At 25.1% G+C, this 15,261-nt stretch overlaps 1 protein-coding gene across 20 annotated transcripts in view; it reads right to left on the bottom strand.

The window, feature by feature from the left end:
- The window catches only part of LOC122847720 (voltage-dependent calcium channel type A subunit alpha-1), a 59,141-nt gene that overhangs the window by 15,873 nt on the left and 28,007 nt on the right, over positions 1-15,261 (bottom strand). For 10 of the 20 annotated variants that reach the window (XM_044145567.1, XM_044145552.1, XM_044145565.1 and 7 more), the window contains exons 4-19: positions 13,942-14,045; positions 13,621-13,776; positions 13,313-13,533; positions 9,889-9,992; positions 9,160-9,275; positions 8,942-9,001; positions 8,758-8,862; positions 8,347-8,385; positions 6,931-7,143; positions 6,435-6,862; positions 6,041-6,366; positions 5,846-5,965; positions 4,543-5,106; positions 4,115-4,463; positions 3,885-4,049; positions 1,488-1,598 (exon numbers count right to left, since the gene is read on the bottom strand). In XM_044145567.1, the coding sequence (XP_044001502.1) occupies positions 1,488-1,598; positions 3,885-4,049; positions 4,115-4,463; positions 4,543-5,106; positions 5,846-5,965; positions 6,041-6,366; positions 6,435-6,862; positions 6,931-7,143; positions 8,347-8,385; positions 8,758-8,862; positions 8,942-9,001; positions 9,160-9,275; positions 9,889-9,992; positions 13,313-13,533; positions 13,621-13,776; positions 13,942-14,045 (3,181 nt within the window). The remainder of the gene's footprint in view (positions 1-1,487; positions 1,599-3,884; positions 4,050-4,114; positions 4,464-4,542; positions 5,107-5,845; positions 5,966-6,040; positions 6,367-6,434; positions 6,863-6,930; positions 7,144-8,346; positions 8,386-8,757; positions 8,863-8,941; positions 9,002-9,159; positions 9,276-9,888; positions 9,993-13,312; positions 13,534-13,620; positions 13,777-13,941; positions 14,046-15,261) is intronic. The other 10 variants (XM_044145560.1, XM_044145559.1, XM_044145558.1 and 7 more) reach the window with 4 other exon arrangements.

The following is a 15,261-nucleotide window of genomic DNA, read 5'->3' on the forward strand; positions in this document are numbered from 1 at the left end:
TATTCAAATACAAGGCTTTTTTTTTTTGTTTATTTTTTTTAAAAAACTTTTCAAAAAATATTTTAATTCCCTATCCAAGCCCGTTTATTTATTATTATTCAACAAACTTTATATTTATCTTCAAATATTTACCACGTTTTTAATTCGCTTGATGGATTTTTTTATTTATAAAAAATAGAAAAAAAAAATTCATCTTCAATTTGATAAATTGTATACATTCTAGGTTGGGAATATAGATACAAATCAGTCGTGTTTTATATATTTATTATAGGATTAATTCTAAAAATTTCTAAGAGCTATTTGCAAGTCTAACCAATCTGGCAGAGATTTAGGAATATTTTTTTTAAATTTTGTTCTTTTCATTGGGTTAATGGGTAATTATTATTCACATTATGACATTGATGTGAATCAGGATTATAAATAATATAAATAAATTAATGGAATGAAAATTAATAAATAATTAGAAAAACTAAATTTACACAAAGAAACAATTTTCTTTTTTTTTTTTTTTTCATTGATTTTTTTCTTGTGGATCTTACTTTTACTACTAACAAATGTTTTTTTTTTTTAGTTGAATTTTTCTTTTTTTTTTTTTCAATGATTGAGGTAATTATTAACATGCAGGATTTTATTTAACATTCATCATGCAGTGAACACTTATTTCAAGACAAACAACATGCAGGTTGTGAATTTTTCTATGACTTTTTTAAGGCAGTAGTTTTTTTTTTTTTAGTGTGATTATTATTATGTATATTGTTTATCTAATAGTAAAAATAGAAATAATAGATTTTTTAGGCGATAGAAAGAGTTGGCATTTGAGAGATGATAAAAATTTTATTATTTTTTTAATCTAAAAAGTAATTTTTTATGTCAGCACGTCTTTGATTATTTAAATTTCTTTTCAACGTTATTTTATAGTGTATTATTTTTCATGTCATTTGTGTGTATAGAATGTCTCTTTTTTTGATAATTAATAATTACAAAAAATTATCAATAAAACAGTCCAATTCACAAGTAATTTGTTGGTGTTTTTTTTTTTTCTTCAACTTTTGTCTGTTTTAATTATCAATTTTTTTAAAGTCATTGTTCACGAATTTAGCTGTTAATATTTTCGATACAATTCTGTCTTTTTTTTGCAAATTTATTTTTAATAAATTAAATTGCTCTAATAATTTCTAATAAGCGAGACTTACCAGTTCATATTAATAGAAAAACAATAGCCATTAAATTTATAAAAAATATTTTTTCAATTTCAAGCAATACTAATTATTAAATTTTTTACGGAGGTAGGATAGGCGCTAAGCGTCCCACCATAGTATTGTTTTATTTATTTATTTTAACAAATGAAATTTAATGTAATTGTTTTTCTATTTAGAGCTTAAAGCTCTCTGGCAATATTTATTTAATTTGTATTTTTTAATTTTTACTTATGCCTTTTTTTATTTTTAACTTTTTTTTTTAATATTCTCTTGGGGTATTGAGATTACCTTGACACCGAAAGCGGCAATCTTCATAATCGTCTCGACGGTGAACATCCCGGTGAAGCCAATGTTCGTGTACTTCAGTGTGTCTTTGTACACATCGCTCTGCTTGTGGTACTGCAATTCACACAGTGACAAACACAAGGCTAATACCACACACATACATACGAACAAGCCTACATATCTCTAATTGATTTAAATAAAATTAATTATTGTTTTTTTTTTGTATTTTATTTTGCATCAATTGAAATTATGCTGATTTATTCATGTCCGGCTTTGTATACGTGTGTATGTGTTTTAAAAAAAAAAATTCTACAATTTTTTTTCAACATATTTTTATATAAAAATAGTATATTTAAAAATTTATTTTCATTATTTAAATAAGTGAATTGTTTCGTGATTTTTTTTTCTATTTCGCTAGTAAATTATTTCACGTTTAATTTTGTATATATATTTTTTTTTCTTTCGTCTGATTTATGTTATATTTTCATTAGCCAAACTCATATATGAATTAATTTTTTAATAATTAATCAAGTCGTTTCAATTAATTTTTTTTTATTGTTAAACTTTTTAATGTGCCTGCTAAATTGCTATTTTTTTTTTTTTTGACCTAAATTAATTTAGAGACAGTGTTTGTGATAAAACAACACAAAATATTGATAATCATTGGAAACATTGATATGATTTTTCAAGGAACAATTAGGAACACTCAATAATTATCATTAAATAATAATAATAGTTTTTTATAAATGTAAAATATAAGGATAATGAGGAATATATAATCGACTTTTTCATTTATTTTTTTTTTAAATTTCGTTTATCATTTTGTCGTGCGAACTTCCCGTGCATTGTTTATCAAATAAAAAAATCGAAAAAAATAAATCAATTAATTAACAACATTTAATTTGTAATTGTTATATGATTTTAGTTTGATTTATTGTGAATATTGGTGACTGCAGCAGCCAGCATGCGACACGCAGCATTTGTGTGTATTTTTTTTTTTTTATAATAAAAAATTTAATTAAAAAAAAAAAATAACCATTGTGTTTGGTATATTATTTGTGAGAAAATGCTTCGATATCATTCTCAACTACTTTTCAAATTATTATCGTAATTATTATCTAAAACTATTGAGTGTTTTCTTTCTCATTTTTCAAGCAAGCGAATCGAAAAAATAAAAAATAATAATCGATAATGCCTTGTGTTACTATATAGAGCAAATAATTTACACGTGCTCTTTTTTGCTTAATGTTTTTTAATAGCAATTAACTAATTTAAAAATTGTAATTGCGTTATTAATATTTAATTTTATACAGTGCGTGTGCATGTGTGCTAGACCTGGAATAATTAATTTCACTGGTGCATCAAGCAAATAATAAAAAAAAAACAATCATGTGTCAACACAGTGAATAAAATAATAAATAATAATGTAAATTAATAGTTGAAAATTATTAATATTGTATTTTCAATTATAAATAACATTGATTGTAATTAATGTGCAACCATTTAAACTATTAGTTTTTTTTTTTTTTTGTGCAGAAGAAAAAGTGTGTTCACATTTGATAGATAAAGTTTTCATTATATTTTTTTTTCTTTTTTCTTTAACACATGGGAATTTACACAATGCTAGCCATGCATTTGAATGAAATATAGTGAACAAGTATCTAAAAGATAATATTTCTTTGAAAATAAAAAAAAATTATAATTTGGTTATCTAAAAATTTTCTACTATATAGAAATTAAATAAAAGTATAAAAAAATTAGTAAAATATTATAGCGAGAAGCTTCGCATATTGTTTGACATCATCACCAGTATAATGGACTTTTGATGACACTCGATAAAGGATGTTAATTAAATTGACATGAGAAATTTCATCAGTGACAATTGACGCACTTTGTGAATTTTTTTTTTTTACTTTTTTCATTTGATCACACGACAATGGAGAAACACTGGTTTTAGTTAAACACATGATAAGGATGAGAGAAAAGGATAATAATTGTCATGATAAAAAAAAAAATGATTCTATTTTCACAACCGTTGTTATTTTTTTTTTCTTTTCTTGTGTCATGGGTTTAAAACTGTCCATAGTAATAGCACTAATAGTTGTCTATTTTTTCGAAAAGTAATTTGATTATTTCGATTGTTTTTTTTTGTTAAAAGCTCGAGACTGTTTGATTGGTTAAAATTGCGACAAGTAAATTTAAATAAAATAATTATCAACTGATATTTGTAATTAATATTTTTCATAATTTCAATAATTTTTTACTTATGACTTTTTTTTTTTGGCTTTTAGCTTGAAATAAATTTAGTTTGGGCTTGGTTAGAATATATTATTATTAAACCTATGTAATATTTGATTAGATTATGTAATAATTACAAATAAATATCAAATAATTTCTTACCTTCATCATGAGTAGTAGTGTATTTAAAACAATGAGTATCATAATGAAATATTCAAATGGTGTTGATACAACAATTCTCCATATTTTGTACTTTATACTGTTTCTTTTATTCGGCATATACCTTTCTAAAGGTCTTGCACCTATCGTAAAATCTATACATGATTTCTGTAATATAAAAAATTAATATAAATAAATAAATATAATGTTTATTATACTGTAAAAACAATTACCTGATTTTTATCAATTTCACCATCTTGCAATTCAGCCTCACCTTGTTCTTGAAATGTAATAATAATCAAGGCAACGAATATGTTTACAAAGAAGAATGGAAATACAATAAAGTATATTATGTAAAATATGGACATTTCAATACGAAAATTATGTATAGGACCCTCATCTTCATGTGTTGCAGCCATTGAATGTTGCAATATTTGTGGCCAACCTTCACCAGTTTGTACAGCAAATAGTGTCAACATTGCTGCCATAACATTGTCATAATGAAAACTTTGTGGCTGCCATGAGCGTTTTTTTGGTGTTGGCAGTATTGATGATTCCTCTTCATACACGAAATATTCACCCCTATTAAAATTAAATAAATTAAACACACTCTTTTATAACAAAAAAAAAAAAAACGAAATTAAATCTATTAATCACTCACTGGCACTCTTCTCTAGTTCTTTTGCTTTCGTCATTGCAGTAAAAAAATTTACCATTAAATAATTGTACTGCAATAACAGCAAATATAAATTGAAATAATATATATACAATAAGTATGTTTATGACATTTTTTAAACTATTAACAACACAATCAAACACTGCCTTTAATTTAGGCACACGTTTTATAGTTTTTAATGGTCGAAGAACACGTAATACACGTAATGATTTAATTGTTGATAAATTTTGTCCTGCTGAACTACCAGTCATTTCAAAACCCATTGATACAACAGCACAAATAACAACAACAGCGTCCATTATGTTCCAAAACTCGCGTAAATACGAGCCAGGATGGAGTATGATTCCCAGATCAATGACCTTGAGAATCATCTCTATCGCAAAAACACCAGTAAACGCATAATCAAAATAATTTAATATTGTATTTCTTGGTGAGTGTTCATCGACTGGATCTTCAGTTGCAAGTGCAATACTTGATAATGATATTACGACCATTATAAAAAAATCGAAATATCGTAAATTAACAACCCAATGAGCAGTTCTCCTTACACTAGAAATAAAAAATACAAATTAATCATCAAAAAAACAAGTTTAATTAATGCTTTATTTTGGTGCGCTACGCATGCAAAAAATAAACAAATGCATCAGTAGAAAACCACAAAAAATATATTTTACCTCGTCAAAATGTCCTTTATTCAATGGATATTTCAGAAATACTGTGCAACAAATATTTATTGTAAAAAAAAATATTGAAAATAAAAAGACCAGTGGAAAATTATAAAGTTAAAATTTTTTAAAAGTTGAAACAATTTTTTTTACAATAAATATTTGTTGCACAGTATTTCTGAAAAATCCATTAAATAAAAAAGGACATTTTGAAGAAGTAAAATATATTTTTTTGTGGATTTCTACTGATGCATTTGTTTATAACAATAATAAACAATAAACATTTTATGTGTCGCGTGGTCTATCAAGTGCTCGTATATGTTACCGATTTAATCCTTCGAAGATCACTCTTTGTTTATTTGATTTATTTCGTTAGCAACAAAAAAACAAACTATGTCTCACTCACTCTTTTTTTTTTTGTTTTTTTGTTGCTAACGAAATAAATTAAAAAATAATAGAAAAAGGCAAATAGAAAGAAATTCATATGAGAGTAAGTGATAGAAAAACAATGACCAATCAAATGTCCGGAAGACCGATGATGTTTGTCCTTTTTATATAAGGAATATCAATGCAGTAAAGTAGCGAGACATGAAAGAACTATTTATCTGGTTTTTTTTACTTACGGGTTTGCTGGAGTTAATATAAACATGGAGGAGTATGGCAGCATTGGTTTTGGTCCCGTGTCATCTTCATCCTCCTGTTTTTTTTCTTCAGATGATTCTGTTGCACCTTTACCTCCACCACTGTAATAATTTTTATTTGTTTTAAATTTATTGTTAAACAAAAAAAACTTGAAGAAATTAAATTACGATATTTACAAATTTCTTGATGATGGACTTGGTGGTGATATTTCGACTTTTGGTCCATTATCATTAGGCATTTGTAGTGCTTCCATTTCTTTTTCAAGTTCTTGTAATTGTTTTTCTTTATCTTCTTCTTCTTGTCCTTCTTCAGCTGCTGTTAGTTCTTGGGCATTTGCCAAATTATCAACAGCGATAGCCAAGAACACATTTAACAATGTGTAATTGCCAAATAGTACAAGAACAATGAAATATAAAGAATAAATCATTCCTCCTTTTCTATGTCCACCTTGTGATTCAATACCTTGATACATCACTTCATTCCAATCTTCACCAGTCAAAATCTTTAAATAATTAAATTAAAATTAAAAAATTAAATTATAATAATAATTACTACAAGTTAAAAACTTACTTGGAAGACAGTTAACAATGCAATAGGAAATGTGTCAAAGTTTGTTGGTGGTGTACCATTTGGAAAGCTGAATTGTCCACCAAATAATTGCATACCAAGTAAAGCAAATATTAGAATGAAAAGGAAGAGTAGGAACAAAAGTGATATAATACTTCTCATTGAATTTAAAAGTGAAATAACAAGATTTCTTAAACTCGCCCAATATTTTGTAACTTTAAATATTCTTAATAAACGTAATGCACGCAGGACGGAAAGACCGAATGAGCCGGACTTGACCGCCGACCATATTACTTCAAATATTGAGCCTAATATAACGACACAATCAAAACGATTGAAACTTGATTCAAAATATATTCTTGGACCAAGTGCATACATTTTAATAAACATTTCACACATAAATAGTCCAAGAAATATAAACTCAGTAAGATCTAAAAACAAAAAAATATATATAATTAATTTCAAATATTATAATAATTATTGTTATTTATAAACTTACAGAGAAAATCACTAAGCCATTGTGGTTGATTGTAGTGTTCAACAGCTACACATACTGTATTAAAAAATACAAGAACAATAACAACCCAATAAAATGTTTGAGTTTTAACAGCATGACGTATCCAAAATCTAAGACGTTTTTCAGCACGCCAAAATTGTAGACAAGCACCTTGATTTTTAACTCGTGATCTCAGATATGATGTTCTTGAAAAACCTACAAAATAAATATATTTAAATATTAGTTTTTTTTTAAATTAAACAATTTTTTTTTTCATCAATTATTTGTCTCATTATCATTAACTGTATTTTTGTTTAATTAAAATTTATTTTACATATTAATTTAGTATTTTTATTTATAATTTTATCTTGAAAATTATAATTTCTTAAAAAATTTGTTGAATTATTGTAAAAATCCTAAAATCGAAATAGTATTTAAAAAAAAAACCGTAAAATTTTTGTAATTATTAACGAGTAAATGAACAATTGTTCTCGATTTTAAATATTAAATTAAAAATAAGAAAATATAAATAAATTTCATGTAATAATTATTTTTTTTATCAGTTTCATTTTAATCAAGTCAAGCGAACTAGTTTTATATGTCTACAAAGCGTAAAAGACTCATTAATTATGCATTAAAATAATAATATAAATAATAATATGAAAATTATTATCAAAGCATTTTATTTTTCCCCATAAAAATCTTCAATTTTATATTTAAAAAAATCAACACCCATCAACAATATTTATAATTCTATTTTGAAAAGAAAAAAAAACATAAAAACAATAAAGCAGTACTTGTGTGATAAGCAAAATAAAATTACAAAAAAAAAAAATAAATCATAGCAAAAATCATTTAAAGCAAAATATACATATTAATTATTGAATTTTTTATTTATTCGTTGCGTGTATATATTGTTGTATATTTTTTTATAAACAATAATGCAAAATATCGATATCGAAATGATGAAAAAAAAACAATGAAATTTAATGAAATGTTATTTGTTTGATATAATATAATTAAACATTTGTGTGTTCTCCATTTATCAATCGCGAATTGAATTAAAAAAAAAAAGATATAACCAAATTATTATTATAAAAAAACAAACATTTGCCAAATACAAATACACATATCTATCTACTCGATATTTCATATCATAAATTCTATAATATTTTATTCTTTTACTATGGCATTTTGAATTATACATCAGATTTTTTTTTTTTACCTATTTTTTATTTTTAGCAATTTAAATATTTGCACAAAATGATATTATTATTTTTATATTAAAATTATTTATACGTATCAAAAATAATAATTAACAAATAAAAAAAAATATAAAAATAAATTATATGTAGCTTTATTACTCTTTACTTTTTAAACCTTTTATTAAAAAAATGGCATTCATGTGATTGTAATTACCTTTTAGTTTTTTCTTTGACTCTGAAACAAATGGAGCATCTGATAGCGTGTGTTTAGAATGTTCATTTATAAAATTGGGAGGGATTTTTTTTTATTTTTAAGATATTATTTATCATAAATGATTTTTGATAAAGGAATTTTTTAAATGAAAAATGAAGGTAATAATGTTACTATATATAAATACATATAATATATTATATATATTTATATATTAAATGATAAAATTTTATCGCAAGCTCAGTTGATGTAAAACAACAATCTGATTTTAATATTTTTTTTTTTTTTTTGTTTTCCTAAAAGCCATAATTTTAAAAAAATAAATCGTCAATTAAATTTGAGACTTTTTATCGCTTTTCCTTTACCATTTTTTTAATTTTAATTTTATATTTGATAAGGAATAATACAACTCACCATCACCTGGATCATCATCATTGTCCTCATCTTCAGTGTCTGTACTTTTACTTTTTCCAAGATTTTTTAATTTTTTTCTTTGTGCTTTTATGGCTCTTCTTCTTGCTACAATTAAAAAAAAAAACAAATGAAACTTTATCTGTTCAATTCAATTTTTTTCTATATTATAAAAAATAAATTTTACCCTCTATTATGTGCATTTTTTCTTCTTCTGTTGTTCTTTCTTCAGCAAGTATAACTTCCTCTAAAAAAAAAAATGATATTATTATTATAAACTAATTAATAAAGATGAATGGAAAAAAAATATTATGCCTATATTTATAATGTTATTTAAAGTTTCAAAATACTTTTTTCAATGCAATTACGTAATGATTAATTTTATTTTGGAGCAAATTATCTAACCTGCTTTGCAGATCCACTCGACGTAACCATTTAGTTCTCTTTCAAGCTGTTGATTTCTACGCATCTTTAAAAATGACTGACGATTTTCCACTTTTTCTCTTTCTTTTGCAAATTCTCTACAAGCGTTATAAAGGTTACAACAGTTACATATTATTATTACATTTTTAATTACCCAAATAATCAATAATTGATTTTTATATTTTTTATAAAAAACTAAATAAACAATAAATACAATTTTGAGGAATGATAAATAATTTTAAACGCGATTAATTTACTCAATAAATTAAAAAATAAATAACAAACTAAAATAAATTAAAATACTCGAAATATAAAAGCAACAAATGAATTTTTCATTGACAAATAAAATTAAAAACCTGCTTGTGTTATCCATTTTAAATATGAATTATATGCATCAGTGAATAATCTTTTGTTTTTGGCTCTTCGAAAAGCAGTTCGTCTTTCAACACGATTTCTTTCATTTGAAAATTCTCTGGTCGTTAAAAAATAAATAATAAAAAATGAGATACAAAAATTGAGACTATATAATTAATAATTATTTAAACTTTATATTTTAAAAGATTTAATATTCATCTGAACAAGTAGAAATAAAAAAGAAAATACAAGTCAAAGAGTGAATTAAAAATATGCAAACCTTGTTGAAAATGAAAGAAAAAAAAAATGAAAAAAAAAAAAAATAGAAAGAGTTGTAAGGATAAGTGTACCACTTACCCACTGAGAACACCAAGAACAAGATTCAGCATAAAGAAAGACCCAAGGACAATCAATGGTATAAAGTATATCCAGTTAAAGTAGCTGCCAAGTGCATCGTTCGTCTGTAAAATTTATCATTAAAAAAATAACAATAATCATATTAATTATTAATAAATCCATTAACAATAAAAGACATTTTTCTTTTTAATAATAAAATAAAGTAAACACAAAAATTATAAATATATTTATAAAATTAAGGTGAAATATATTTTTTTTATTGTCAAATAAATTATCAGAGCAATCAAGAAAAGTGCTTTGAAATTTTTATGACATACTCGAGTAAAAAAAAAAAAAAGATCAATTAATTAATCAAATAAAAGTTACAAAGAATATTTAAATGATAAATTTTTTTAATCATTTTAAAATATGATGGAAAATGAAAAATAAAATTTCTTTTTTACTCGAGTTTTTTTTTTTACCAAATATACTTACAAAATAGGGTCAAAAAAAGTTTAGAATAATATACTTGCGTAATACATAAAATATATATAATTTAATATACATTGATAGATATACGAGGGATAGAAACTGACAGTGTCATACTGAGCAAAGTCAATATATACATCAGTGTTAGAGATATTCACCAAGCAATAATACTGGTAAATATACAATTTTTATTATTCATGTCTCAAAGCACATAAAGTTCAATTTTGACTATCAATATAATCAATAGTCAATGATCAATGATCAATGAAATTACGTATAAATAAAATTAATAAAATTATATTAAAAATTATAAACAATTAGATGTTATTTAAATAAAACAAATGCAACATCAATAAACAATTAATAAAAACAACTTTTGACAATGAAAATTAACATATAAAGAGTCATTTAAATCTGTTATAAACAGAGCCGGGAAGTTTGTCTGTTATTTCAGCTTGCTGAAAACACCATGGTAACATGATGGAATATAGTTAAAATAAAAGACGATCTGAACCTCGTACATGGAAAAAATAGTCTAAAAAAATGGCCTTTTGTATAAAATGGCGTAATGTTTTTGGCCTCTTAAAAACAGCTTTTTTTTATGTTTTTGGCCTAAAGAAATTCTCTCATGTTGTTGGCTATTTAAAAAATGTCCTCATGTTTTTGGCCAATCCCTGGTGAAAATATTTCTCCGTGATTTCTTCTGAATTTCTCCGCGATTACGCCGAATTTCTCCCAAATTGACCCATGCGGAGAAATGAGTGGAGAAAGGTATCAAAATTTTGTTCCGAATTTTCTCCGAATCAATTTGGGTGGATAAACGTTCAGAAAAATATTTCTCCACGATAAAAATACGCGGAGAAACATGTGAAAAAAAATAATTTTACTGCTGAGAAATTTTTTCTAAAATCAACGACGAGGAGAAATTTTTCCGTCGTTTCTCCGAATCAACTTGGGTAAGGGAACGTTCGGAAACATTTCTCCGCGAAAAAAAACACACGCGGAGAAACATGTAGCATCAGAAAAAAGACATGAAAAAAATAATTTAACAAAAAGACAAATTTATCAAAGACAAAGACAACGAATAAAAGACCAAGCTAAAAAAATTATTAGAAAAAAAGAGAAAAAACAAAAACTTTTACAAAAATCTAAAAATATTTTATCAAATATAAATGATCATCTTGAGAAAAAAAAACATAAAATTCACAAATGAATCAAATAAAGAAAAAAAAATGAAATTATTTGATGGAAATATTCGATTTTTCCATAAAAGAAAAAAAATTAATGGACAACATGATGTTTTATGGGATCAAAAAAAATATCTAAACGAATGAAGGGACATGTCTTTGCACCATTAAATAAATTTGCAAAGACAAAGAAACATTCAAATACGCTGTACTACAATGTTAATGAATATATGACAACTCAAAATTGTAGTAATTGCAATGAAAAATGTCATGTAAGTACAAAAAGAGACCGTTATTTATATTTTTTTTTTTGTAAATTTAATAAATAATAAAAAACTATATATTATATTTTATATATATATTTTATCAACATGTTTTCTTAATGACTGCTATTTTTTAATTGTAAATATGTGATAAAGTTAAAAATTGTATTTTTACATTTTTTTTTAGAAAAAATGGCTAAACAATAAAAAAATGAACAAAAAAAACTTGCTAATGCTATTGCTGCGCAAAAGAAAGCCTTAGCTAAAGCAAAAGCACTCAACATAATTATTGTCAATCCTGATCTTGATGAAAATCATCAACAACAATAACCTCAGAATCAACAACAAGAACCTGACAATCAACAATTACAACAACTTGATAATGACGGTGGTAGACGAGGTGGTGGTGGACGCGGTGATAGACGTAGTGGTAGACGTGGTGGACGTGGTGGTGGTGGACACAGGTACAATTAATGGTAAAACATTATGCTTTATGGGAATAACAAAAATATCTAAACATATGAAGGGTGAAAATATTCCTCCGCGATTTCTCTTGAATTTCTCCGCGATTACTCCGAATTTCTCCCAAATTGACCGATGCAGAGAATGAGCGGAGAAAGGTATCAAAATTTTTTTCCGAATTTTCTCCGAATCGACTTGGGTGGAGAAACGTTCGGAAATATTTCTCCACGGTGAGAATACGCGGAGAAACATATGAAAAAAAAAATTTTACCACGGAGAAATTTTTTATGAATTTTCTTCGAATCGACTTAGGTGGAGAAACGTTCGGAAATATTTCTTCGCGATACAAATACGCGGAAAAACGTGTGAAAAAAAAAATTTTACCACAAAGAGTATCTTCCGAAATCAACGACGAGGGGATAATTTTTCCACTCATTTCTCCGCATGGGTCAATTCGGGAGGAATTCGGAGTAATCGCGGAGAAATTCGGAAAAATGTTTTCACCAGGGATGTTATGAGGACCCTTTTTAAAAAGCCAACAACATGAGAGAATTTCTTTAAGTCAAAAACATAGGGCCACTTTTAAGAGGCCAAAAAAAAAACAAAACCATTTTTTATGAGGCCATTTTTTCCATGTACGAGCTTCAGATCATCTTTTATTTGAACTATATTTCATCATGTTGCCATGGTATTTACGGCAAGCCAAAATAACAGACGAACTTTCCGGCTCTGGTTACAATAAATAGTAAATATTAAAAATAAACATTAATATATAGATAATAAAAGTAAAAAAAAAAAAGTACAACAAAGAATACAAACAAAGATAAGAAAACAAAAAATGATAGTATAATAATAATAGTGATTTTTTTTGTAATTTAAAATCTAAAATATAAAAAAAAATATAGTAATAATAGAGTGATGTATAATAAAATATACTTGATAGTGAAGCTTTATGTTATACTTGATGATAAATGAATAGGAATATATAGTATATATAATATTAATATGACTTTAACACTGAGGAACATATCTCTTAATCGTTACCCAGTACAATATGGCAGTCCAGCCCTCCATTGTGATACACTGGAAGACAGTTAACATGGCAAATCCAATGTTGTCAAAACTCGTAATACCACCATTTGGTCCATCCCATTTATCAAGACAAACTGATACATTACGATCACAAACATGTGATCCCATTGGTGCTTCCCATTTTTTATCAGTATTACAAGGACTTGGAAAATCACCTTCTTTTATAATAATACCTGTAATTAATTTATATAATTTATTATAATAAATAATAATAATTAATATAATGATAAAAATATTTATTAATTTTGATGATTACTTACTGACATCCTCAATACTGTAGCATGTTTTGTGTAATGTACCAGAATAAAATTCAAGTCCAATGATGGCAAATATAACAATTGCAAAAAGCACCAATAATCCAATTTGTAATAATGGTGCCATTGCCTTGATGATGGACTTGAGAACAACCTGAAGACCTATTTAAAAATATCATAAATAATATAATTATAAATATTGATAATTTTTAATAAATGTTTTTTGATTTCTATCTTTGTTAGACTATATAAGGTTGTTGTTTTATCGTTGAAGATTTAATACTTGTACCTTGAACACATGTTGAGGATAATTAAAACATTACTCACTCGGTATTCCGGATACAAGTTTGAGTGGTCGCAACACGCGTATTGCACGCAATGTACGTAGATCCATATCCACGCTAAGTCCATGTGAGAACACCGTGATGAACCTGCCCCAAACACACACCATCCCAACATACTTTACTACTTACTACTCTATTACACTATTTTTTATTCATTTATGTATTTTTTTTATATTAATTTTAAAATATTATATTTGTGGTATTTGAAAAATATTTTTTCAACTAAGATTTTTTTTAAACTACAAGACTATTTACTAGTCTATTTACTAAAATTATATTTTATAAAAAATTGGGATATTTTAGGATTAAGTAAATTTTTTTTGTTTAATTAATTTTTTTTTTGTAAAATAATAGTGTGTAATGTGTCGAAATAGGTGAGTATGAAAGTGAAATAATGAAGAAGAAAAAATCGAAATAAAAGGAATAAATATTTCTATATCACTAGGAATTTTTTTCTAAATATTTTTTGGACAATGTCTGTAAAATTATTTTGTTTTCATTTATAATTAATTTTTAATAAAAACTTTTTTTTTTTTACATATTAAGACATGTCCAACTATGATGATGACACTATCTAAATTCATAGGAATATTTTAGAATAATTATTATTGTAAATCATACTTTGGAATTTCTATAAAATTTTAATATTATTTATCTAATTATTTACGACACTCATCACTCGGCTATTATTGTAAAAGTAAAATAAAAAAAAACCTGCTAGTTTCACTGATTAAAGCACAAATATTATTATAAATTAACAATTAATTATTCACGAAGGAATAAAATTAAAAACAAAAAATTCTATCACATTTAAAATTGACTAATAGTTAATTTTTTAATGAAAATATTCAAGTTAAGCGTTTGTACTATTTTCTGTTGATACTAATTTTTATATTTTTTAGATATATTAATCAACAATCTATGGTAATTAACTCATTTAGTTAATTTATATTATTTTTTTTTTTCAGTGAAACAAACTCACTTGGAATTTTAGAAACCAGCTTAAGTGGTCTGAGGACCCTGAAGGAACGAAGCATACGAAGGTCAACGTCCACATTTGTTTCAGCAAACACAGTCATCGACCTAATCCAAGGATTACTCTAGTATTTTCTTTATTTTTTTTCAATTTATTTAATTTAAATTTCCTAGCTCAATATTTAGTTTATTTAAATCAAAATTGGCAGAGAAATCTGACGAAACATGTTTCTTTTTTTTTTTTCATTTTAATTTGTATAGCGATTATTTGAAAAGAGATGATCAAAATAATATTGTATGTCAGTGATAATAGAAGAAAATCGTAAAA

This window comes from Aphidius gifuensis, linkage group LG1 (genome assembly GCF_014905175.1).
Source record: "Aphidius gifuensis isolate YNYX2018 linkage group LG1, ASM1490517v1, whole genome shotgun sequence".
In the NCBI taxonomy this organism is placed as follows: Eukaryota; Metazoa; Arthropoda; class Insecta; order Hymenoptera; family Braconidae; genus Aphidius; species Aphidius gifuensis.